This window comes from Rattus norvegicus, chromosome 20 (assembly GCF_021556685.1).
Source record: "Rattus norvegicus strain SHRSP/BbbUtx chromosome 20, alternate assembly SHRSP_T2T, whole genome shotgun sequence".
In the NCBI taxonomy this organism is placed as follows: Eukaryota; Metazoa; Chordata; class Mammalia; order Rodentia; family Muridae; genus Rattus; species Rattus norvegicus.
Window position 1 is genome coordinate 19,147,365 of NC_141553.1, and position 26,669 is coordinate 19,174,033.

At 46.5% G+C, this 26,669-nt stretch overlaps 1 protein-coding gene and 1 long non-coding RNA gene across 3 annotated transcripts in view; both read right to left on the bottom strand.

The window, feature by feature from the left end:
* The window catches only part of Slc16a9 (solute carrier family 16, member 9), a 41,258-nt gene extending 23,409 nt beyond the window's left edge, over positions 1-17,849 (bottom strand). Inside the window, exons 1-2 of the mRNA NM_001421109.1 lie at positions 17,578-17,849; positions 6,624-6,856 (exon numbers count right to left, since the gene is read on the bottom strand). Coding sequence (NP_001408038.1) covers positions 6,624-6,819 — 196 coding nt within the window. The 5' untranslated portion in view covers positions 6,820-6,856; positions 17,578-17,849. The remainder of the gene's footprint in view (positions 1-6,623; positions 6,857-17,577) is intronic.
* A 1,066-nt stretch (positions 17,850-18,915) lies between these two features.
* Positions 18,916-22,119, bottom strand: LOC147998596 (uncharacterized). Of its 2 annotated transcripts, none has more exons than XR_015645768.1 (3): positions 21,557-21,669; positions 21,256-21,433; positions 18,916-20,735 (listed from the first exon to the last, which is right to left on the bottom strand). It is a non-coding gene; the product is annotated as an uncharacterized LOC147998596 (long non-coding RNA). The 2 variants fall into 2 exon arrangements; XR_015645769.1 differs by lacking the exon at positions 21,557-21,669 and adding an exon at positions 21,995-22,119 and having other exon boundaries at positions 20,191-20,735.
* Between the last annotated feature and the right edge of the window lie 4,550 nt (positions 22,120-26,669).

Here is a 26,669-nt window from a genome sequence, read left to right on the forward strand (position 1 = left end):
CGCCTGCTGGCACTCTCTGCGTGTGTGTCGGCTCTCGGCTTCATCGAGCACTTGTGGAATTCTGTAGCTTCTTGACATGCCCCCCCCCCCCGCTTTAGAATTATTTATTTTATGTATATGAGTACACTGTCCCTGTCTTCAGACACACCAGCAGAGGGCATCAGATCCATGTGGGTGCTGAGAATTGAACTCAGGACCTCTGGAAGAGCAGCCAGTGCTCTTAACCGCTGAGCCAGCTCTCCAGCTCCTTTTTGAAATTCTTTTCAGTCATATTGGCAGGTAGAAAAGTAGACAATGACAGACAGACAGACAAAGACAATTGTGTGATAAGCAATGTGTCATCTAAGAGGTAATATTAGTATAGGTAAGACCAGAATGCAAGACTCCATCCTTCCCCAAAGCAGTGACTACGGAGTGCCTAATCAGTAGTGTATGGATAATTAAAGCCAGCAAAACACAGTTTGTGAACTCGCCATTCAATAATTTCTGACATTGGGGTTGGGGATTTAGCTCAGTGGTAGAGCGCTTGCCTAGGAAGCGCAAGGCCCTGGGTTCGGTCCCCAGCTCCGAAAAAAAGAACCAAAAAAAAAAAATAATTTCTGACATTATGGAAAGACATAGACACGTTCATCTATGTTTCCAGTAGAGCGTGCTCACGGCATCACCAGCACAGAGAGGACACCATGGTTGTGTCACAGTACTGAGTTCATTTGTGGCACATAACCAAGGAAGGAAGGACCCGCACTAGCCATCTGGAAACATCTGAATTAATTCATTGTGGACAATTAATTCAAGCAAGTTGGAGAAGTAGTTTGAGAGATACTGTCTCAAAAAAACTATCTATGAATATTTATGCTGTCCATCTTTTAACAAAAGATGTATATATGTAAAAAATATACATACATGTATAAATTCATCTTTACCAAAAAAGAATATAAAAGATGTATGTATGTATATACATATATTATACATATACATACATACACACATACACACATACACATACAAAGAATGCAAAAATGCCTATTTATTGGGTAGAATTTTGACCACAAGAGCCACACCAGAACCAGAGCCGTATGATTTATTTCTCATGATCTAATGGTAGAAGCAAAGTCATGACAAAGCAGGAACTTACACACACACACACACACACACACACACACACACACACACACATGCTCAAGCAAATTACACATCATGGTTACTCCACGAGTGCAAAATTAAAATGGAAATAGATCTGGGCATGGTGGCGCAGGCCTTTGCTCCCAGTACTCCAAAGGCAGAGTCAGTGGAAGATCTCTGAATCAGAGGCCAGCCTAGTGTACACATTAAATTCCAAGACAGTCAGGGTAACATAGAGAAACCTTGCTAAAGAAACAAACATGGGGGGTTGAGGATTTAGCTCAGTGGTAGAGCGCTTGCCTAGCAAGCACAACGCCCTGGGTTCAGTCCTCAGCTCCAAAAAAAAAAAAAAAAAAAAAAAAAGAAAAGAAAAGAAAAGAAACAAACAAACATGGACTGGAGAGACGGCTCAGAGGTTAAGAGCACTGACTGTTCTTCCAGAGGTCCTGAGTTCAAATCCCAGCAACCACATGGAGGCTCACAGCCATCTGTAATGAGATCTGATGCCCTCTTCTGGTGTGTCTGAAGACAGCTCAGTGTACTCATATAATAAATAAGTAGATAGATAGATAGATAGATAGATAGACAGACAGATAGATAGACAAGAAACAAACAAAAGCCTAACAAAACAACAACAATAATATCAATAAATTAAAGAAAGTCTAAACCCAAAGGTCTCACAGAAGTGGTTGTTCCCAATTTAAACTCACTTGTGAGACCTCAGGAGGAACGACCCATTGGCTGTGTGTAGCAGGTGTGGCATTGGGCACAATGCACAATGACCTAGGATTAAACCCCTCAAACCGAAGAAAAGGAACAAACACAAAACAAAAAAATCATGAGTCTAGGCCTCCTCTAATGACAACTTAATTGGAATACCAAGAGTCAACAGCTAAACAACTGTACGCTTTCATGATTCAAATTGTCTCCCTAAGTCACCAACCAGCAGGAAATGTACTTGTCTTGGTCCCGAGATCATTACATAGGGCTTGGTTGCGATGCAGGGAGACCAAGGCAAACAGCAGGAGAAGAGAAATTAAAACATCCAGAAATGGCTTTGGATAGGAGGACAGCGAGCTCCAACTGCAGGCTCCATGCCTGACCTTCCAACTCTGCACCACGATATGGCAAATGTCACGTTGTGCCCCTTGTCAAACCTTGCTAGTCAAAAACAGCCCAAGTAATGTCATATTTCACCCCGCCCCCAGATTTAGCAAGAGAGAAGGCTATGGTTAGCTCAGAAGCCCACCCTGCCTCTTGAGGGTGTACTTCTACTCTGTAACAAAACCTTCCAGACCATTGTAGAATGGTGCAAACCTTTAACCCCAGCACTATGGAGATAGATCAGCTATCTGTGAGTTCAAGAACAGCTTGGTCTACACAGTGAATCCTGTACACAAGAGCTACAATTTCTCTCTCTCTCTCTCTCTCTCTCCCATAAATATAATATATATTATATATGTAATATATACATATATGTAATCTCCCAATTTCTTATTCTGAATGCTTACTTTCTAAAAAAATATTTATTTTATGTGAGTACTACAGCTGTCTTCAGACACACCAGAAGAGGGCACCAGATCTCACTATAGATGATTGTGAGCCACCATGTGGTTGCTGGGAATTGAACTCAGGACCTCTGGAAGAGCAGCCAGGGCTCTTAACCTCTGAGCCGTCTCTCCAGCCCCCTCTGAATGTTTTCTTGATGCTAACAAAAACCTGGAGACAGGAGGTCTCTATCTAAGTTTCTCTAGATCTGAGACCTCCCCAGCCCTCTCTAGCAACAAAAGATATGCTGGCTGACAGTCATGAGGATGGTCACTGTGGTTCTGCAGCGAGTACTGCTTGCACACGTGCGTGCACGCGTGTGCACACACACACACACACACACACAGACTTCCAGAAGTGTTTGCTCCTTCTCTTCCACCACTGCTTTTTAAGGAGTTCCTCTTGGTCTCTTTTCTGTGTTCATCCTCAAGAGCTCTGAGCTGCAGGTTCAAATGCCTCCTCCTCTAGTAGCTGGTGTCAGGCTCCAGGAAGGTGAATAGCCTGCCCTGGCTCACCTGACTGAAAGGTGGTTGAGCCAACACAAGTTCCAATCAGGTTATCCCAAGTGCTTTTGTGTACAGGTTTTCATCCTAATTTTGTTAATGTTTCAAATTCCATATATTTTAGTTTTTCTCTTTTTCTGTTTCTTTTCTTCCTTTGCCTGAAGTGAGACATTCATTGATCTAAAGAGACCGAAATTTGGAACTGCCTCATTTAGAATACATATGCATTTTTACTTTAATTATCCCTTCCACTTTATGGCATCAGAAGAATGTGCAGTAACAGCCCTTCGAGTTATACTTAAACATTTATTATTGGTGCTCTCGAGAACAACAAAGGAGGCTAGAGAGACATGTGGGAAACGAGTTGACACCGCCAAAGAGGCTTCCAGATCCACTCAGGATTTCCTGGAAGCACTGTGCTATGTAATTGGTTCTGCTCAGATAACGTACTTGCTAGCCAAAGATTTGCCTTATACAGAAATGAAGTTCATAACAGTTTTTGTGGTTTTAATTTTTAATGACCTCATGCTTGGGAAGTACAAACGTTTGAAAGAAAAGTAAAAAATTGGATCAGATAACTAATATTCAAATAGTGTTGGTGCTTAACTTTTCCAAAGACCAGTCAGCTTATCTTGAGTCTTTCTTCTCTGTGTTGTTCTTGAACAGAGATTATCAAAATGCTACATTCAAGCACATCCAGAATTCTTGGCATTCCTAAATATCTTAAGAGACTTAGAAGGGTAGTTCCAACATCACAAAAGCCCAGACCTGAAGGACCACTAAGGTCGGGCACGAGTGGGTAGTAGTAGAGGTCAGACTTGCTTCTGTGTCAAAGCAATCCCATGGTTCCAAGGGCCAAGGGGAAAACATTAAGAAGGATTTCCTAGGTTGGGGATTTAGCTCAGTGGTACAGCGCTTGCCTAGGAAGCGCAAGGCCCTGGGTTTGGTCCCTAGCTCTGAAAAAAAAAGAACCAAAAAAAAAAAAAAAGAAGGATTTCCTACGTTGCCTCTGGGCAACAACTCTGTCAACTGCCCTTTTATAATCCAACCTCTTTCAGAATTCCATTCACATCCATCTCTCAAGTTCTTCTCAGCCAGGTTGGTTTCTTAGACTAGATAAGGCCCAGATTTTAGGGCCATGGTCTTCTGTCATTGTCATGAAATACTTCTTTCTTTTTTTTTTTTTTTTTTTTTTCTGAGCTGGGGACCAAACCCAGGGCCTTGAGCTTGCTAGGCAAGCGCTCTACCACTGAGCTAAATCCCCAACCCCATGAAATACTTCTTAAGCAAGGATTCTTACATCATATTGCTCTGGGGTGGATAAACTATGTAGACAGTCCTATTAAAATAAAGATGGTTTATCCTCACCTTTGAGACAAATGTGGTTGACCTAGGGACATCGAGATGTTGACCTAGGGACATGGAGACATTGACCTAGGACATGGAGATATTGACCTAGGGACATGATGATGTTGACCTAGGACATGGAGTTGATGACCTAGGGATATGGAGATGTTGACCTAGGGAGAGGGAGACATTTACTTAGTGACATGGAAATGTTGACCTAGGGACAAGGAGATGTTGACCTAGAACATGGAGCTGATGACCTAGAGGCATTTTGAAGTTGAGTTAGAGACATGGTGACATTGACCTAAGGACATGGAGATGTTGACCTAGAGACATGGAGATATTGGGGGGCTGAGTCAGTTTTCAAGGGACAACAATTTCAGCTTCTACACCTGTGTCCATGCTCCACATCCCAGATGCCACCTACCATCTCCTCCCTCCTGAACTAACTCTGGGACAAGCCTTGTTCTCCTACCATGTGCCAAGGGGCATATCATTGCAATTACCCTTGGATCCTTTTCTGGGAGTCCCACTAATCACTGTTCTGTTTAAGAACTTGCTAATAGAAGTGATGAAGTCTAAGACCTCACCGCGAAAAATCTCCTCTCCACACCAGGTTGTCCTCCAGAAAGCCATGTGCTCCAATCTCTTTATGAATTTACTTCAGATCCCTTTATGAGTGCATCCCTTACTAGCCGCCTGGGCTTTGACAATGTTACAAGTTTTAACTTTACCATCACACACGTAGGTGTGTGCCTGTGTGCGTGTATTGCACTACGTGTGTGCAAGTACCCACAGAGCCCGGAGGACACTGGATCCCCAGGAACTGATGTTACAGGCAGTTGTGAGCCACCTGCCAATGGTAGGAAGCTTCTATAAGGAGAGCAAATCCTGTTAACCAGTGAGCCATGTCTCCAGCCCTAGCAATGGTTGTTTAAAAACTTTCAAACAAGTCCCGGGCAAACTTCCTGTTTCTCTTGACTCTGCAACAGCCCGAGATTTCTCCACCTGTTTAGTCATGCTTAGTTTTCTTATCTAAGAAGGTCAGAGGAGCCTGCCTGCTGGGTTTCCCCCACATCTATGCATCCTGTTTTGGATTTAACACCTGGACACCACTGCTCTATATTGACAGCCGAGAAACAGACATATCTTTAAAAAGGGATGACTAATGCGGGGCTATTTTAAGCAGACTTTCATAAACCCGTTTTAAAACTCAAAAACACCTTGTGAATCACCGCATCCCATGTCCCGAGTTTCCTCACAGGATAGAGATCGGGTTTTGCTCCCGGAATCCTGAGACGTTCATAGCACACAGGAAGACTCCATGTGTAACCCATCCACCCATGTCGGTCTTAGCACACAGGAAGAAACCCCATGTGTACTCCCCCATGCTGGCCTTGGCCCACTTGGTGCTTCAACAGTGCCAGATAAGACGGAGTGACAGTCATTAATAATCACGACAGAACTCAAACCGTGACTCAAGACACTAAAGTGGTATATGATATTCATGGTCAAGAGGTTAATAAGGAAAAAAAAAAATCCTTTCCTGTTTGCTTTAAGCACAGCAACTGCTACCACCCCACAAACAACTGTTTATCAAAATAGATCTTCATATAACCCCTGGGAAAAGCCCAAAGAATGTCACCACATGAGATATGAGTGCCTTGCTGTGTGATATTTTTCTGAGGAGGTGGCTGTGATTGACAGGCATGTGAATTGACCCTATTGCTGAGTCTAAGAGGGAACCAGAGCTTGGAAGTCACGGCGATCACAGATATCCCAGCACACTGTAGACATTCTGTACTTACATCGATGGGAATATGTGTGTTCCTCATTAGATGGTGAGTCGTGTGTGTGTGTGCGCGCGCGCACGTGCACGCGAGTGTGTATGTGTGTATGTGTGTGTGTGTGTGTGTTCACATGTGTATGCGGGTGCCCACAGAAGGCAGAAGAGTGTGTCCCATGCCCTGGAGCAGTCTCAAAGACAAGCAGGAAAATACTCATTATGCTTAAACCGTGTAAAACCCTTCCGTGCCCTGCGCGATGTTAATGAGGAGGCAAACATAATAAATGATTAAAATGTAAGAAAACGGATCCACTTACTTGCAAGCAAGCCGACTCCGCTTGCGAGGGATCCCACCCAGGCTGTTTTTCCTTTTCCTTCGCCAAAGGCATCCAACCATTCCACGTACAAGACCCCGACAGCTAACGGGGATCCGTAACAGAGGAACTGGGTGAAGAAGGAGACAACCACTATCACCCAGCCCCACCCTCCGTCAGGTGACTTCTGAAACCCCATCGTGAGGTGAGATCAGTGCAGCGGGCCGCTGACGGGTCTAGAAAACAAGAGAAAAACGTCTTTAGAGGGTGGTGGGTACAGAGTTTGGGGTTAAAATCCCTCTTCCTGGAAGGCAGAGATGGCCCAGCCGTTAAGAGCACTGGTTGTTCTTCCAGAAGACCCCACTTTTGTTGCTAGGACCCATGTTGGGTGGCTCACAGCTATCGCCCTCTTCTGGACTCCTCAGGCACTGCAGTCACATCTCACACACCCACCCACCCACCCACCCACACCCACACACACACACACACACACACACACACACACACGCCGCACGCACGCACGCACGCAATTAGAATAAATCTTTAAAAATAAATAAAAATCAATTATGGTTTCCTGACTTAAAGAAAATTCTCTAAACACACAGCGTGGATACATATACAGTACGACTGCCCTATCAGATTTACACCTTCACTTATAATTTGCATAAGTCACACAACCCCGGGAGCACGTCTTCTAATTATAAAAAGGCAGATGGTGAAATGTCTTCCCCAACCTTCGTCTCCTTCACCTGGCTCTCTTCCCAATCGTAAGAAACCACTGATTTTAGCCTCCCATGGATTAATAAGGAAGGAAAGTGTTCTTCAGTCAGAACAAAGAGGGTTGAATCGGGTCTTCTGGCTTGGGGACAGGTACCCTACCCTGCTAAGCCACCTCCTCAAACGTAGTCAGTTTCCCTGGAACCCACATGGTGGAAGACAAGCTTTGACCTTCACGCACACACGCTGTGCTATGCCCATGCCTGCCCCATAAGACATAAGTAAAAATGGAATTTTTGAAAAGGATGAAGCTTAGATACGTGGGAAATGTTTTTAGTCCCGCCTTGGGGCTGGCCCTTACAGCACCAGTCCTGCCCACTCCTGATGACCATAGGAAGTGGTGGTGACCTGCGGTGAGGCACTCTGTCCCTGAGGGTTGTCAGCTGAAGGCCTTTTTCCAACTGCGATTCCTGCAGCATCGGTAAGGATGTGTTCATTGGCTCCTGGAGTCCCATGGGACATCTCCAGCTTTGGAAGCCTAGTCACGCTCCGAGGGCTGCATCACTGTGCTGGCTGGTATTGTGTGTGAACTTAACACAAGCAGGAGCTATCATGGAGAAAGGAACCTCCTTTGAGGAAATGCCTCCATGAGACGCAGCTGTAAGGCATTTTCTCAACTAGTGATCAAGGATGGGAAGGACCCGCCCATTGTGGGCGGCGCCATCCTGGGCTGGTGGTCCTGGGTTCTATAAGAAAGCAGGCTGAGCAAGCCAGGGGGGGGCAAGCCAGTAAGCAGCATCCCTCCATGGCCTCTGCATCAGCTCCTGCCTCCAGGTTCCTGCCCTCTGTGAGTTCCTGTCCTGACTTCCCTTGGTGATGAACAGAAGTGTGGAAGTGTAAGCTGAATAAACCCTTTCTTCCCCAACTTGCTTCTTGGCCATGATGTCTGTGCAGGAATACAAACCCTGACTAAGACGCTCACATTCAAGTAAGCAAAACCAAGCACAAATTCTTTATTTTAGTTGTTGGGTTTTTTTTTTTTTTTTTGTTTTGTTTTTTTTTTGGTTTTTGGGGTTTTTTGTTTTTTTGTTTTTTTGTTTTTTTTTTTTTTTGACAAAAATCACCATTTGGACATTTTATTGTTCCATGTAATGTGTAACCTCTGAAATTTCCCATGATTCTAGACCCTTTTAAAATCAGTACAGCAGCTCCCTGTGTGGCTTTCTGCTTACTCCTGCACTATTTATGTGCTGATTTTAAAAAAACTGGGCTGGAGAGATGGCTCAACAGTTAAGAGCACTGACTGCTCTTCCAGAGGTCCTGAGTTCAAATCCCAGAGACCACATGGTGGCTCACAACCATCTGGGATTCAGTGTCCTCTTCTGGTGTGTCTGACAGCTACAGTGTACTCATATAAAAATAAATAAATCTTTAGAAAAAAGTAAAGAACTGTGCAATGGTTCAAAATTGAAAATAAAAGCTTAGATATTCCATCTCTTTTATGTCTGTTATTTTATCTTATTGGTTTTATCATGTGTGTCTCTGTATGTGTACGTGTATCCATGCCTACAGCACACGCGTGGACATCAGAGGGATGATCTGTGGAAGCCATTTCTTTTCCTCCACAGTGTGTGCAGGGAGTTGAACTCGGGTCATAAGTCTTGGCGACAAGCACCTTTCCCTGCTGAGCCATCTTGCTAGCCCCTGATTCATTGTTGGAGACACAGCCTAGAATTGATCACTTAAGTCAAACTGGCTGGCTGGTGAGCCCCACAGATTCACATGTCTTCCCCCACCCCACCCTTAGCGCTGGTATGATCCACCAACCGGCCATATTTATGTAGGTCCTGGAATCAAATTCAGGTCTTTGTGCTTCTCTGGCAAACACATTACTGTCTGCCCCTCTGTCCCCCCAGTCTCTCTAAGGGCCTGTACTGACAATTCCTGCTCAGAATCCAATTTAAGGAAAATACAGTCTTAATTTCCCCAAACCTAGTGCAGGAGCAAGCAAACATCTTATAGGATGGACAGGCTCTGTAAGACAAATGCCAACTGAGAACCAACTTCCTGTAAATCCCCAAGTTATAACACTTTGGGAAGGCGCAGGCTGACAGGCAGGACCAGAGGAGGGAAAACTGGATTTTCAGGAAGGTAAAGACTGTGTGTGTCCCTCTTAAAAACGTAAGAAACTCTTTTCTTCAGTGACTACCCTTCCACCTTGCCATGGGTGACATTTCAACACGCAGGACAAGACTAGGGTAATCTCTCACAGTAAGTGTCCGGGACAGCAAATCTTTAGAAAAGGAAGTGCCTATTGGGTTAACAACTGTGGCTTGGTAGACAAGTTTTCGTGGTGTTGACTGACACCTGATCGCTGATCCGCCATTATCCCCCAGTTTACACGATTGTCATCCTGTCTGTCAACAGGAGCGACGGGATGGAGATGGAGGACAATGCCGTTCGGCACTTTCCTTCATGGCTTAGCGATCTCTTGCCTGCTGAGGTGCTAAAAAGCTCAACACACAGCAGAACCCACTGCCAGAAACTAGCATAGACCAGAGACAGGCTAGAATATAGCTACCAAGATCCAGTTAAGGCAGGCTTCATCCTAACGTTGTTTAGTGCGGTAGGGTAACTGCATTTAGGAACATTCCATTACGTATGTCAAGATGACCGAAACAGGCGTACAGAAATAAATATCTGAAGCAATAGAAGTCGTTAATGGCCCTGATCTGACCTTTGACTGTTACACGGTGCACCCATGAACTTAACTATCGAATCATACTCCACAAAGAATACTATGTACAAATACTCCGTCAGTTAAAACTAAGAGTCATTAAAGTGCTAGTCCGGGTTGACTTATTAGTATCCGGGCCCAGAATAAAGAAGAGCTGTGGGTTTGTATGTCATGTCAAACCCTCTGTGTCTCGTCTCCAGACCAGCTCAGGCACATAAGGTCTGCGGCCTCTCTGAATGCACCGGTCTCATTTTTGTTTGTTGAAATGGGTTCTTCTCTTCCCCAATGTCTGCCCTGAAGTTCAAGCTACAGCCAGGCCCACTTGTTTATAAAATAGTTCGTTGACACGAACCGAGGAGAACACTCATGCCTGGCAAATCCCAGAATCCATTTCTGAAATCGATTTGCAGCTGGGTGGGGGTGGTGTGCGACTCTAATCCCAGCACTTGGGAGGGAGAGCTAGGTGGAGCTCAATGGGTTTGGAGACAGCCTTGTGTATAGAGAGTCTAGCCAAGGCTACATAGTGAGACCCTGTCTTAGCAAATAAATAGCTATAGATAGATAGGTGATAGATAGACAGGTGAGGGGTTGGGGATTTAGCTCAGTGGTAGAGCGCTTGCCTAGCAAGCACAAGGCCCTGAGTTTGATCCCCAGCTCCAGAAAAAAAAAAGAAAAAAAAAAGATAGACAGGTGATAGATAGATAGATAGATAGATAGATAGATAGATAGATATAGGTGATAGATAGATAGATATAGGTGATAGATATATAGATAGATAGATAGATAGATAGATAGATAGATAGATAGATAGATAGATAGATAGATAAAGTAAATTTTTTAAAAAATGCAGTTCAGTTAAAGAAGTTCATTGCACAATTCCTCTTGGAATCATTAAGGAAATCCACAATCGTATTTTCCTTCCCCTCTTTGGACTCAGAGAAATGCACTCTAAAACAATCTAAGCTGCTATTGTGATTCAAGTCACAAGAGCAAAATCTTTTAACTCGTTTAGTGGAAATTCAAGAAGATCCCAGATTGTTCTAAGTTTACTGAGGGGCAGGCACCACGATGTCGTCCCTTTGTTCCTAGCACTTGGGAGGAAGGGGTAGGCAGATCATGGTGAGCCAGCTAGATGTAAGGTTCTATCTCAAAAGGAGGTGAAGGAAGGGGGAGGGTGAGGGGAGGAGAGATGGGAGGGGAGGGGGTTGTATGGGCAAATCTTGCAGGACAAAGGCAACAGAGGGTTCCAAACATCTTGAGTTGACCTCCGAATACACCTTGATCAAGAGGCAGCCAGTTTACTACGTCATGCTGGGACGGAGTCCAGAACAGCAGCAAGGATAATGTTCAGAGAAACACCTCTGGGTCCTGGAACTCAGCCATACCATCACTGGAAGGCGCAATTAACAGGAGTCATCAGCGGCTGAAGTCCCTGATGTGATCACAGCAGGGGTCATAGGCAGAGAATGCCCTTTGACCTTCGAGCTTGGTGGCTGTCTGAAGTTGAATCTGATGACCTGTCAGTTTGATACAGTCGGGAATCACTGGGGAGGGGACTCGCAGAGAGAGATCACCCAGACCAACGTGGCCAGCAGACATGCCTAGGGGGCATTTTCCTGATTAATTATGGTGTAGGAAGGTCCAGGATACTATTATCTGGGAAGGTAGTTCTGGGCTGGATTAGAACAGTCCTGCAAGCAGGCCAGCAAACTGTGTCCCTGCACTGTGTCTGCTTCAGTCCCTGCTCGAGTTCTGCCGTGACTTTCCTCAGTAACTGTACTGCAGCCTGGAAATGGGAGCTAAATAAGTCATTTCCTTCCCTAAGTTGCTTTTGGGGGGTGTTTAATCACAACACCAGAGACAACACCAGGGCGGCAGCAGCCTAGCACTTGCCAGAAATCACCACCAAAGGGGCAGTGACACATTCTAGCTAGGAAGAGGCCAGCTATGAGTCAACGGACTCAGGCTAAGGTCACTGAATCACACATTGTCGAGGTTAAGGCCAAATCTGGCCCCAAGATGGTTTTGCTTGACCCGCTCAGCGAGGGAACTTTTATGCTTGTTTTGGGTGGATTTGAACGAATTGCCGATGCTTCAAAATCTGGAAGGTTACCCATCAAAATTCGAATCTCGGGGTTCTCCACCCCCCCCCAAAAAAAAGAGACGAGAAATTCTGAATAATTAGCTGGACCTGAGTAACTCTGGCCTCCGTTGGATGAACATCTCTTTGGTTTCTTCTACTCTCTAATAAGTGCCCCCTCCCCTCCCCCTCCCCCGCTGCCGCCCCCTCCCCCTCCCTCCCGTGCCTAGATGAAATGCTAAGTGTGCTTAGTGGCTTAGTGTCCCACCTTACTTATCCTAATGCCCTGGCAGACACTCCCACGCCCACTCCCCCACCCCACCCTGCCCCTGCTGTCTTCTTTATTTACCTGTGGTCTGTCTCACCTGATACCATAGACTTTGCTCATTGAGCTAGTAAGGAGCCACCACCTATCTTAAGTCCTGTCCAACCTCAGAGAAGATATCGAACAGGATGTGTGAGCTATCTGGACTCAAAAGGTTTAACAGAATACAAATGCTCAGCCACCACGCCCAGCTCTACCCACATTTGGCAAGATTCCTCCACTGGGTCCTGCCCTCACCATGTTCTTGGTGCTGCCGAGATCTTGCTACATTTGTTTCCTGTAGCCCAGCCTAGAGCTTGGCCAGGGAGTGTCCTGGCAAAGATATCCATTATGAGACCTCAATTCTGTTTCATATGCTTATACAACTTACATGTGATTGTTTAGAACCCAATCTGACATCTGAATACACCATTTGATATGACCCAAAATTTTGCACCAGAATTAAGAATTCTCCCGGGGTTGGGGATTTAGCTCAGTGGTAGAGCGCTTGCCTAGCAAGCTCAAGGCCCTGGGTTCGGCCCCCAGCTCCGAAAAAAAAAAAAAAAAAAAAAAAAAAAAAAAAAAAAAAAAAGAAAGAAAAGAATTCTCCCTTTGGGGGTTGGGGATTTAGCTCAGTGGTAGAGCACTTGCCTAGGAAGCGCAAGGCCCTGGGTTCGGTCCCCAGCTCCAAAAAAAAAGAACCAAAAAAAAAAAAAAAAAAAAGAATTCTCCCTTTCACCAAGTCCACCAATAATATCACAGGGATGAGAAAACCAAAGTCATACAGGCCTCAAAGGATAGGCTCATAGGGTTACCAGGTATGGTGCCTCTCCTCTCCTCTCCTCTCCTCTCCTCTCCTCTCCTCTCCTCTCCTCTCCTCTCCTCTCCTCTCCTCTCCTCTTTCCCTTCTCTTTGTCTCTTTGTCTTTCTGTCTCTCTGTCTCTCTGTCTCTCTCTTGAGACAGACAGGGTTTCTCTGTGCAAACCAGGTTACATGTAATTCGTCTTGTCTCTCCCCCCCCCCTGTCTTTTTCTCTCTGTCTCTCTCTGTGTCTTTCTCTGCCTCTCTGCTTCTCTCTGTCTCCCTCTGCTACTCTCTGCTTCTCTCTGTCCCCTCTGCCCCCCTCTCTCTCTCTCTCTCTCTCTCTCTCTCTCTCTCTTTCTCTCTCTCTCTCTCCAGGATTTCTGTCTAAACCACTCTACCTGGAACTTGCCTTGTAGAGCAGACTAGCCTTGAACTCTCTTGAGACTTGAGACTTAAGACTTCTCTGCCTCTGCCCCTGCCCCTGCCTCTGCAGTGCTGAGATTGAAGACATGTACCACCACTGCCCAGCTTTCTTTCTCCTTGGAATATAGTACTTTTAAAAGCTCAACCTGTGTGCTAGCTACTTAAACTCTCCCCTATCTTCACCAAGTAAACATTGTATTTTATGGAGTAACTGAACAAATCAAAAGTGTATCCACCATAACGGCCAAATACACGGGTGACTTATGGGAGAGAAACAAGGGAGATACTTGGAAACAAAGAGAGCTCTGGAGGTCAAGGGTCCCTCAGAAACTGTGGCTGCTCTCATCTCCATATCTAAGGCTGTCCAGTTTGCTAACATTTTCCTTACTCCGTACCGCACATCTGCTCAGGCTTAAGAAGACTTTCTTTGAGCGTGGCATCGTGTACTAGGGTGTGTTGGTTTGCTTAAGGGAGATTTTCGCTGTGTAGCTGGGCTGGCCTCCAAAATGTAATCCTCCTGCCCCACCACACCTACCTCTGCGTAACAGTTTTAAAGTGAACAAAGACACTGAACTATGCCCCAGAACAGTGCGTATTAATAACTAATAAACGTCATTAATCAGATTGATGGGGATGAGGATGTGAGGATGCCATGCAGGAATCATCGAGTGATACAAAGCCATAGCTCTGACGACAGGACGCTTAGGTCCAAATGCTGGATCGCCTGTCTTTTTCCTTTTAAAGAATTATTATTAATTGAGTGTGTGTGTGTGTGTGTGTGTACTGCTGGTGCTCAGGAGGGCAGAGGTTTCTTTCTATCACCTTGGAGCTAGTGTGACAGACAGTTGCCAGCCACCTGACGTGGGTGCTGGGATCTGAACTTGGGTCCTCTGCCTGTTCTTACCTACTGGGCTATCCCTCTAGCCCCAAGATGGACTACTTCCTTCAGTGGCGTGATCAAAATTCTCAGTCTAAAATCAAAGTTGGGTGGCTCTCATGACTATCCTTTGGACAAGCACCAGTGATTACTAGAAGGACCAACGATTGAAATAAGAACATGTTGTCACCCTACTGGCCCAGGAAGATCTAGAGAAAAAGCACAACCGGATGTGAAAGGCTATTGGAATCCAACATGGTAGTAGTCGCCCCCCCCCCCCACCTCCCAGCAATGCAGATGGGAAACCAACATGGAGATTTTAATCATTTCCTTAATTTAGAGGCAACTCAGAAGACCAAACTAGAGGCCAAAACCTTAGTCAAGGACACCAAGATTGTCACGACACGTCGCAAGGGCAATATTCAAATGCGCTTCCGGGTCTTAGCATTGGATACCCCATTTAGCACCACCTCATCTCCCAGCCTTGGCTAGTGTGAATTCCGAGGTCCAGCTCCTCCCAGCAGCTGCTTTTCCTCTGAGCACAGCCCACTCACCCCACCTGTGGTGGGATCTTATTCAGCAGGACCCCCTCCCATCAGGGAGACTCCTCTCTCCATCCGAGTCTTGCCTGAGACCCCGCACCCAGCACAAAACACTTGCTCATCATAGTCCTCTAGGTTCTTGTTATTTAATAATGGTACGATGTTGGTCTTGCTGCCTTTGGACTTCTCCCTTTTCGACATCTTACATCACACATACGCAGAAGCATGCTGTCTTTCCTACCAGACTGAATAGAGGACGCACCTTTTTTTTGGGAGGGGGGACTCAATAATAAATTATAGTTTATCCTTTTTGTCCATAGAGAATCATCTGGTGTCTACAAGAAAACCCACAAAACATAAACATAGACACTTGTAGGCTTAGAACACCTGCTTTCCCTTTTTGACAATCTTTAATTGAAACTGAATGATACTTATCGCCAGATGATTCTTTTTTTTTTTTTTTTTTTTTTTTTTTTTTGGTTTTTTTTTTTCCGGAGCTGGGGACCGAACCCAGGGCCTTGCGCTTCCTAGGTAAGCGCTCTACCACTGAGCTAAATCCCCAGCCCCCAGATGATTCTTTTCCAGAGAGCTGCGGTCCCTCAAGAAAGACAGTGATTCCTGTCTCCTTAACCCCCTCTCAACTTCTTCACACAATAGTAGTCTATCAGTATAATTTGGGGGAAGATTTAATGTAGAAAAGGACCACATACACACAAAAAAAATGGAGGGTTCAAAAGAGGGAAGGGGGGTTGGGGATTGAGCTCAGTGGTAGAGCGCTTGCCTAGCAAGCGCAAGGGCCTGGGTTCGGTCCTCAGCTCCAAAAACCAGAAACAAACAAAAGAGGGAAGGAAATAAAGACGATAGATCTCACAGCATCTGTCTAGGCACTAGCCTCTTGGTCTAGTTCAATGGTTCCCAGCATGTGGGTCACAACCCTTTGGGGTCCAACGACCCTTTCCCAGGGGTCATATATCAGATATCCTACATATCCTTTATTTACCTTACAATCCCTAACAGTAGCAAAATTACAGTTATGAAGTAGCAATGAAAATAATTTTATGGTTGGGGTGGAGGGTCACCACAACATGAGGAATTGTATTAAAGGGTCTCAGCATTAGGAAGGTTGAGGACCCCTGATCTAGAGTCTACCTGAAGCCCAGGACCCGCCGGGACATTCAGACACCAGCCACTCCCCACTGTCATAGCCAGTATTGCAGAGCCAAGCAAAGAAAATACTAAAAAGCCCATCCAGAGTTCCTAATGTCCCTCTTCACCTTCTTCACCCTCTTCACCTTACCACGTCCCTTCATCAGAGACAGTAGGATTCTCCACTTATCCAATCACAGTGGGAAACAAGAAGCCTGCTCTCAGGGCATCGGCGGTGCGGAATATACAAGTTGTTGCCAGTTGGCAGGCGAAATGATTTTATTGTCTAATTTCGATTTGCCTGTCGAGGGAGGTTATGGGTACCAACAGTAGTCTCTGCGCTCACAAAGGGTTTAACGGAGGCTGTAACCAATAGGCACACCCTCTCTTTCTCTACCTTTGCTCGCTCCGTCTGTTGCCTAAGAGTACCTAAGTGGTTTCTGTCCTGTTCTAGGTGAACATGACACTCCAGGCAATTCAAGATGTCTAAATATTACCACTGAGCTGTAGCCCATCAGATGGGCCCAATGAGGCTAGTAAGATATCAACATAAATAATAATATGTAAATAATATCTGTAGTGTAAACGCTGCCTAAACTTTCCGGATCCTTTGTGCTGCATAGACCTGACATTCCAAGAACGAGGTAAAACAGATCCTGACCTGATTGATGGTCAGGCTCAACGGCTTGCTGCTTTCCCTAAAGCCTCTGTGAATTGCTAAAACCAAAGTAGGTTCCCTGGGCCAACCAGAGCTGAGGCATGCGCACCAAAAATCCTTCTAAGTTTTGTTCCTGAGTGTTCAGGTGGCGGAGAAGCCTCCTGGCAGTTGAGCTCCTACACTTTGGAGCGCAGCCCGGGTGCTGCCCTGCCCTGAACCCGGCAGGACCTGCCCGCACCGTGAGCAGTTTATCAAACCTATGCGCCCCAACCTGGATTCTCCCGAGCACCTAAGCCCACCTCCTCTGGAGCGGCCTTCTGGGAAGTGAGGACCCACTTGGGTCACTCACCTCTTTCTGATCTGCCACCAGCACCCGCAGAAGATACCCCGGGAGACTCATCCGGCGGCACCCCCCTACTTCCGAGATCTCATCTCCCTTGCTCTCCCCATACTCCATGCAAAACGCAGCCCTGGAAGTATTTTTTTTGCAGAGTCAATCTCTCTTTCTAGAAGGGGGTGCAGAGCGCTCTCAGCCCGGGCAGACGCCCAGACCAGAAGCCGGCCGGTAGCCGCGCGCTCGCGGGTGACAGCGCCTCCTCCTTTCGGTGCAGTTTGCAAGGTGACAGGACAGCTCCCGCGGGGACCTTCTCAGCTCCTGGGGGTTTTTACCTGAGTGACGGACTCGGCTGGGGCCGCTGGAGCAGCTCCGGCCCCGGCTGCTGATCCCGGCCCTGCGCTGGGCGACCGGTCCCGCTGCGCGCAATATACAGCCGCCGCCCTCTGCCCCCGGGACACATGGAGTGCAGCCCGCCCGGCCGGCTCCACCTTCCCCACCCCCACCCCGGGAAGTCACTCCCGGGGTGGTCCCACTCCTCGATCTCGTCTGCAGGGGCACCCTGGCCAGTCTGAACCGGCTGAGACTGCACGCCCGCTGGGGGAAGGAAGAGGAGGTGGAGGAGGAGGAGATGGAGGTGGTGGAAAAGCCGGCGGTAGGGGCGCTGCTTCTACACCGGTGGCTTCAGTCCCCGCTAGGAGGAGGGAGGGCCGGACCTGAGTCCCCTTGGTTCCCCGAGGCTCCCCCGCGTGCCCCCCGCGGAGCACCGCATGCATTTGCGAGGAACCCGTGTGAAAATGAATACAGGGGTTGCATGGTCTCTCTGGCTTCTCGGGGTCACTCGGAGTCTCCTGGCCTGATGTGGGCAGCGATCCCAGAGGAAAGCGCCCTAGAACTTTGGGAAGTTGGTACCCTTTGGCAGTGGGGAGTAAAGATGCCAAGGGCTTTTCTTTATGACAACTCCGCGGGAAAGGAGGGCATCCAGGAGGACGAAGAGGGAGGGGGACGCTGTGTGAAGATGGTCAGGTGTCCTGAAGTAAATAGAACCAGGTTAACATTAGCCTGCAGTACAAGGCAACCGCGCCATAGCTACCTACCATCCCCTGCCCTCCATTCTGTCACAGAAGTCCACTGCAGAAAAAAACCCCGGCGGTTCCAGTGGCTAACGAATGTGCGAACACCATTCGCTCCAGGGATATGCCTGCCCTGCGGCGTGTGCTCACTTTCAGCCCCGTGCACATTCTGTCTGTTGAATTCTTGAAGAGGACTCCGTCTATCTAACAGCTTGAGAATTCCCTTCATACCAGGCAAAGCCAGCATTCTAACCTAGACGGCGAGGATTACCTCCAGCAAAGTTTGTTAAGCCTCCTAGCCCTTTTCCGCTTAGTTCCTTATCTATGAGATTCTCAGAATCTCACCTGCATCGTGGAGTGTGGGAGAGTTGAGAATTCAGAAAAGGTACAGAATCTGGCCATACCCACCACCCTGAGAAATGACTTTAGCTCTTCTCCCCCACACCCCTTTCTATTCAGGTTATGGAGAAGTCCCCTCAAACATTATTCTTGACCCTAGAGAGAGCTTGCTTGCCATCCCCAGCACCCAATTATGAATAAGCGTGAGTCTGGTTGCTGTCATAACCATGGCGCCAAAGAGAAAAAAGAAAGCCTCAGGTCTCACTTAGAACCCTGTATTTGAAACCAATGTGGACTGCTGCCAAGAAACACACACACACACACACACACACACACACACACACACACACACACAAATCAGAAAAACACCTAACAGCAACAGTAGCCCACTGTGGTGGCTCACACCCATACCCAATCTCTGGGAGTTCAGGTCCACCCTGGGCTACATAATGAATTCTAGGCCAGCCTGGGCTACATAATGAATTCTAGGCCAGCCTGGGTTACAAAGACCTCATCTGAGAAGAAACACTATCAATTAAAAACAACAACGAAACAGTATCCACAGAAGGTAGGTAGTATAAAAACAAGCAAACAAAAGCCTTGTAGGAGGAAAAGAGACGATGCTGTCAGCATCCTAAAACTGTGTTCGTGGGGTTGGGGATTTAGCTCAGTGGTAGAAGCGCTTGCCTAGCAAGCGCAAGGCCCTGGGTTCGGTCCCCAGCTCTGGAAAAAAAAAAAAAACTGTGTTCGTGAGGAAGAAAGGACTTCGTATTCACTCCCTGTGGTGGTCTCATTTGGGCTGGCTCCTGTTCACTCACTGTAGCTATAGCTGACTGGAAACCTACTGGAACCTACGCTTCCCCATCCGTGCTTCAATAAAAGTGCTTTAGAAGGCTCTCGTTGATCTGCACAGACCTCAGCCGTCAGAGTGCGCTCCGATGCCCTCCCGTGTGGTGACCGTCTGAGAAACTATGTTTGGGAAACTGCATACCTGCATCCCTGGCCATGTGAAGTAGGCACAGCCTGTTCCCTCCTGCACCCAATGTCTCTTATAACAGTAAATAGGACTGTCTACCCAGGCCAGTCTATGCCGGTCCACGTAAACTGAAGGAGTGCCCTTGTGAAATGATGGCGTCCCTGCTCTGTAGTGAAACCGAACCCTGTGGGCTAGACTCAAGCAACAGCCAGGCCCGGCTCATTCCATGAGTGAGGTGGCTAGAAGGTTGCTCTAGTGCTTGGAGGCCAGCTCTGGGAGTAAAGGGCATGCCACCAGGATGCAATGTGAAAGTTGCCCCCTGTCCCTTGAGGTCCTCGGTTTAGCTATGCTGTGGTGGTACAAGCAAGAAAACCCAGTGATCTAGGCCAGCCCTGCCCTTGTATCTACAAATAGAACTGGACCCAGAGAAGCCGGAGGAGTCCCTCCCCCACCACACTGGGTCTGGAAGCACAGAGAGACTGGAGGAAGGGAAACTAAAACCATCTCCTCGTGTCCCTACTGTTTTCAGTCCCCGGAGACATGAAGAACCAGGGACTGTAGACGGAGTTAGGGCTCTCGGCCCAGAGGTCAATATACTTTTAACCTGACAGAGGGAGAGAACGTGACAGGATGGGGGTGAAGCTGGAGCCCTGGAAAGAAAATAATTTGAAGCAAAGTGATGAAAGGCATGTTCATGAGGGTACCCAGGCAAACTGATGGATTTGCGCTTTGCCTAATATTGCTACCGCCCCCGAAAGCTTTTAGAAAGGGCTTTGTAAATATTCTCAGGGGCCCCAGTTCTGACTAGATGCTGTACCAGCGTTGAGAGACTACGATGGAGGAGACATCAGCCTGACATTGCTTCATCTTGGTTCTCATCCCAGGGAAGCAGCAGAGACCAAAAGGGCAGGAAGGCATCAGAGGGTTGGGAGGACGCATCAGTGGATGGATCGGGCTGGCACTGGAGTCGTAGCAGGGAGACCAGCACCCTGCTCCACCACTCAACCTGCCAACACAGCTCCTCTTCCTGACTTATGAAGAAAAGGCAGGTTTCATTAGACACGTTTATCCGGTGTTTATAAATGACAGCGTAGTTGCAAAGACCCTGCGTGTTGAAACGACAATAAGTAAAGAAAACACAATTTGGGTTTTGTTCAGCGTCCTGAGAGATCTGTCGATCATTAAGTGAGTTCTACTTCCTTCTCACATGCTAATTAACAACAGAAAATGACAAAAGTGGGTAAGACATTTTCTCTTAGGCATATGCAGTATTTGTTTAAAGTCAAATATTTTAGGTTTATGTATTTTTATTTCATGTGTATGGGTGATTTGCCCGCATGTATGTAGGCACACCACATACATGCCATGTGCCTGAGGAGGTCAGAAGAGGCTATAGGCTCCTCAGGAACTGGAGTTACTGACAGTTTTGAGTTTCTGGGAGTCAAGCCCAGTTCCCTGGAAGAGGAGCCAGTGCTCTTAACTGCTGAGTCATCCCCTCCCTCCAGACCCTTTGAAAGTTCATTACATGACGTTTTACTCATTTCTGCAGATTTATGTTTTGATCTTTTATACTCTCTGCACAAATGCTTTTGAAGATTCAAGGGTGAAGGAAGAGAAATAGATACCATTCTCTGAAAGTCAGTTGATTCCCCAGAACTCGGACATCTTGGTTATCCTCAGAGCCATCTCCCGTGGTTAAGCATTCTTGTCTCTACTTACAGATGAGGATGTGGGGGTTCAGAGTTGCTGTGGCTGGTTGAATCTTCTGTGAGTTTGTGATGGAGCAGATCCATAGTCCTTCCACTAACAAGAAAAAAAATGACGTGAGAAACAAACCCTGAATTTACACATCAAGGACCCACAGTTCATCTGAGACCCAACTCATCTGAGATCAACAGTTTTAAACACCCAGAATCCATATCTCACAGGAGTAAACTCATGCTCATGAGTTAAATAAACACCCCAGGATCTACAGCTCCTGTCATGCGAGACCAACAATGTTTAAACTTCTTCTACAGCTTCCTTGGAAGCTTAAGTGTGTTTTGCTGACAATGAAAATGAGATAAAGAAAGTCTAAACCCTTGGCCCTGCTCCCAGGAAGGGAGAGATGAACTAGGGTTTCCCTATGGGTAGTCTGGGTACAGAGAATGAACTTCTGAACGTTGACTCCCCATTGTCACAAGAGCTGAAATCAGGAGCCAAGTTGTACATTGCTCTCGTGCACAGAAATGAGTGTTTTCCATCTCGGGTCACTTGGGCTTGCAATGAATGGTTTTAGAGCCAACTGGAGCAACGCCCTCCTCAGTGGCTTGAGTTCGAAGCACTCGATCGTGCATGTCCACAAGCAGGACTCGAGGTGCTCACCTCACGGTCACTCTTCCTGGGAATGTGCTGATCATGTCTCTACACAGCAAAATGGGATGCTCCTCACCGAAGCCTGCTTGTCACCGCTCCTAGCAGCACAGTGGCGGGAGCCGAGCCAAAACCTGCTGAGAGATCATCGAATGACCCGGACAACCCGGACGACCACGGGATCCAGTAAATGAATGAACCGTCAAAGTTGGTTAACTGTCTTGTTGCAACGTGTGATTGAAATTCCTTAGCGGCTGAGCTCCACCAGGCTCTGTTCTAAGTATTTAATCCTCTAAAGCAAATTCTGTAACTTTTATTCATTTTCGACAGAGGGGAGACTGTGGAGGTTTGGATCTGGAATGACCCCAACAGGCCCAATGTTGAGCCCTTAATCCCCAGTTTTGTTATTTAGCCTTGAAACTTTTAGAAAGTGTAGCCCAGTTAGCAGGAGGGAGTCACTAGGGATGGGTCTTTCTGCAAAATATATATTTTATTTTTATGCGTGTATGATGCGTGTGTGTGTGTGTGTGTGTGTGTGTGTGTGTGTGTGTATACATGTGTGAGCAGCTGCCACACAGGTCAGAAAAGGCTATCAAATCTCCTGGAGTTGGAGTTACAGATGATTTGAGTCATCCTGTATGGCTGCTGGGAACTGAACTAGGTCCTCTCCTTCGCCATTGACCCATCTCTCCAGCCCCAAGGAGGGAAGCCTTTGAAGTTACACCAGCCCAGACTGCCTTCTCTTCCCGTCTGCTACTATACGGACAAACCCCTACTGCCGGAGAAGCTGCTCTATCCACCCTGCCTTCCAGCAGCCAGGGACTGAAATTTCTGTGGAACTCTGATCTATTCTTTCTGTTGGCGTTCTGGTTGCACAGATATAAAAAAATAACCAGTCAAACAAGTCACCATAAAATTGAGTGAACTTCTCAGAGTATGGAGGTACCACCAGTCACAAAACCCAAACCAAACAAAAAGGAAAAGAGTCAGCGATACGGATGGCATGCGACCTCCACGTTCACAGGGTGCACATATTCACAGCTGACCCCATGTATTGAGAGGCTGCCCTACAAACACAGCCATTATGGTCTTAGCCATGTAGTTGGAGAAGCTGTGATTATGGGCAAGCGACCCTCGAGATTGAGCCTGTTGATGTTACCTCTTCTATGAGGGGCCTTTAGACTCCTTGTCTGTAATTCTAGCTTCTCCTTCCCTGCTGCTCGTAGTTCTGTGTCAGCTGCCTGTAGGTCTTCAGAAGCACTAGTGTCCCCGGGGGGGTGGGTTAGCTGAAAGGATGGGTAGCTCCGATGATGCCTAATATGAGAGGTCACGAGGTCACCACACTGGGACCGGACTTTCTTAATGATGCAGTTGTGCTAGCTAGGGTTATGCATACTCTTGTAAGTAACCCCTTAGCCATGCACCTCTAAGTAAATGCCAATCCTCACCGGGCCACTAGGCTTGAGAAGAATCATCTCTTTGGTCTGTCATCGTTGCCTTATCTGAGGTAAGTGAGAGTTTGTCCATTTGCCCTCCAAGAAAAGTTAATGCGACACTCCAGGATCCGGTCCTTGGCACACGATGGGTTCTCAGATGGGAGCATAAAATCCAGCCAAGTATCTAGGATGATTCAAGGTCATTCTCCACATGGACCGCATACATTCAGTTGACGTAATCCCAAAGTACAGTTTTGTTAGATAATACGCTCGGAGCAAAGGGCTCTCCTCCCAGAGACAAGCTGCTGGGTTCAAATGTTCCAAAGGATCTGCTTTCTTCTTGGGAAAATAAAGGTGGAATTAATGGATATTATTTTAAAACAAACATAAGACCAGCGAAGCGGATCTTTCTCCTCAACGGTGCCAATTCCTTCAAATGAGCCTCTGCCTCAGGGTCAGACGTCCATGCATTATATAACATGCTGAAAAATTGCCAAGTACTTTCTCAGTTCAAAGTGTCAAGTTTGAGAGAGAGAGAGAGAGAGAGAGAGAGAGAGAGAGAGAGCTAGAAAGAACATGACCTGTACTCTATACATAAAGTCAAGAAACCCATGTTGTTTGTGGTCACTTCAAAGACTCTAGGTCTTGGAACTGCTATATGGCAGCCATTTTAACTTTTGGGGTATAACTGAGGTGGGACCATTACCTTATGAGAAAGCTAAGCTGGACTGTAACTGTGAACAGACTCTGAATTAATATAGACCAGACCTAAAGGTCTGTCTTGGTCAAGGTTTTACTGCTGTGAACAGACACAGCAACTGATCATGTGAACGTGACCAAGGCAACTCTTATGAGAACAACATTTCCTTGGGACTGGCTTATAGGTTCATGGGTTCAGTCCAGTATCATCAAGGCAAGATCATGGCAGCGTCCAAGCAGGCATAGTACAGAAGGAGCTGATAGTACAATATCTTATTCCAAAGGCAAACAGAAGACTGGCTTTCAGGCAGCTGGGACTAAAGTCTTAAAGCCCACACCCGCAGTGACACACTTCCTCCAACAAGGCCACACCCACTCCAACAAGGCCACACCCACTCCAGCAAGGCCACACCCACCCCAACAAGGCCACACCCACTCCAACAAGGCCACACCCCCAAGTATATTCAAACCACCAAGAATATTCAAACCACCTGGGCCAAGAATATTCAAACCACCACACCTTCCGTTACTACAAGCATCAAAATATTTTCTCATCTTTATCGTTACTACAAGCATCAAAATATTTTCTCACCTTTATCCCTATGATGCACCACATGGTTGAAATCCTTGTGATTTTTTTTCCCCCTCAGTACTGGGGGCCAAGCCTAGCACCTTGTTCTTTCTAGGTAGGTGCTCTACCACTGAGCTAAAACCCTAATCCCTGTGCTATAGAAGGTCTTACATTTTTCTATCACAGTTCTTGCTTAGTCAGGGTTTCTGTTGCTGCAATGAAGCACCATGACCAACAGCAACATGAGGGGGAAAGGGTTCATTTCATTTCCAGTTCCTCATCACAGTCCATCATCTAAGACAGCCAGGGATGGAACTCAAGCAGGGTTAGGAACCTGGAGGAACCTGGAGGTAGGAACTGATGCAGAAACCATGAAGGAGTGCTGCCCACTGGCTTGCTTCTCATGGTTTGCTCAACCTACCTTCTTAGAGCACCTCTGACCACCAGTCCAGGGGTAGCACTAGCCACAGTGAACTGGGCCCTCCACGATCAGTTATCAATCAAGAAAATAGAATACAGCCTGGTCCACAAGCCAGTCTAGTGACGGTGTTTTCTTAATTGAGGTTTCATCTTCCAAAAATAAGTCTAGCTTGTGTCAAGTTGACATACAACAAGCCAGGACTGTACTTGAAAGTTACTGAAACTGTAGGTAAAACAGCCTTCTGAATATAGGGTGTGGCCTCTGCCTTATTTGGAAGATAATGAAGATGATCCTGGAAGATGCTAATGACCTGGAAGAAGTTGCAGATGACCCTGGAAAAAGATGCAGATGACCCTAGAAGATGCAAATGCCCCTGGAAGATGCAGATGACCTTTAAAGAAGATGCAGATGACCTTGGAAGATCAACCCACCTTCAGTTCAATATGTATATGTATCATGCCATATTATTTGTTATTAATACTTATTTGTTCTACTTCCAGAACTATCCCAATAATCCAGTGTCATGCTAACACTACTAAAGATAAATATTATAACAATAGCTTTCAGTATTAGCCAATTACTGGTCATAGAGTCAGGATCCAGGTAGGAAACAAACTGTATTGTAAACAGTCAAATGAAAGAAGCAGAGAAACCTACTTATAGAAGTCTGAGATGGTTCGAAAGGGCAGCCAAGAGCCATAAAACCGCTCTGGGTCTAAAGTGGAGGTCAGATTTAGTGTTCCCAGTGCCTGAGGGAATAACCCATGCAAGGAGAATGTGATGGCTATTCTTGGTTATCAAGTTGACCACATTTGGAATTAACTAAAACTCAAATGACTGGGCACGCCTAGGAGGGATTTCTTTTCATAATTAAATCATTTAAAGTGGGAAGACCTTCTAATTTGGATCTCTCATGTGGGAAGATACTCCTTTAATCCAGATTTTTTGAGGTGGGAAGGACATGGAAGAGGGAAACCTGTTTTCTTTGCCTACTTCTACTTCTTCACTGACATTAGAGCCTACTTCTTCAGGATTCCCGTGTATACTGAAGACCAGGTGAGCCTCATGAACTGAAACACTAGATTCTTGGACCTTCTGTGGATAGGCAGCCATTTTTGGATTAGCTGGACCACAGCCCGTAAGCCAACCTAATGAATTCCATATATTCTATATGTTCTCTATGTATTCTATCTATCATTCTTTAAGTTCTGTTCCTCTAGAGAACCTTGACTAAAAGAGAGGACCAATACTAAGAGTCAAAATCAGGGATGCCATTTTATGGCTAGACAAAGTACCAAGGTGGATGTGGCTCTGTTCTTCAATCTTTTGAAAGTGCCCAGCAGTGGACAAACACAAGCAAAGGGAGTAAAATGGGGTAAAGGAACTTTTGCCCATAGGAGCCCACCTCCCAGGAACACAGGGACAGAGGAGGGCAGATATTGGATTGAAAGCTTTCCATCCTGGAGAAAGGCTTTGAAGACTCAGGAAGTCTAACGACTCCCGAGTCCCCAGATGCCAGTAAGAGGTACTGAAGAGAAGACTTTCCAACCTGTAGAGCTA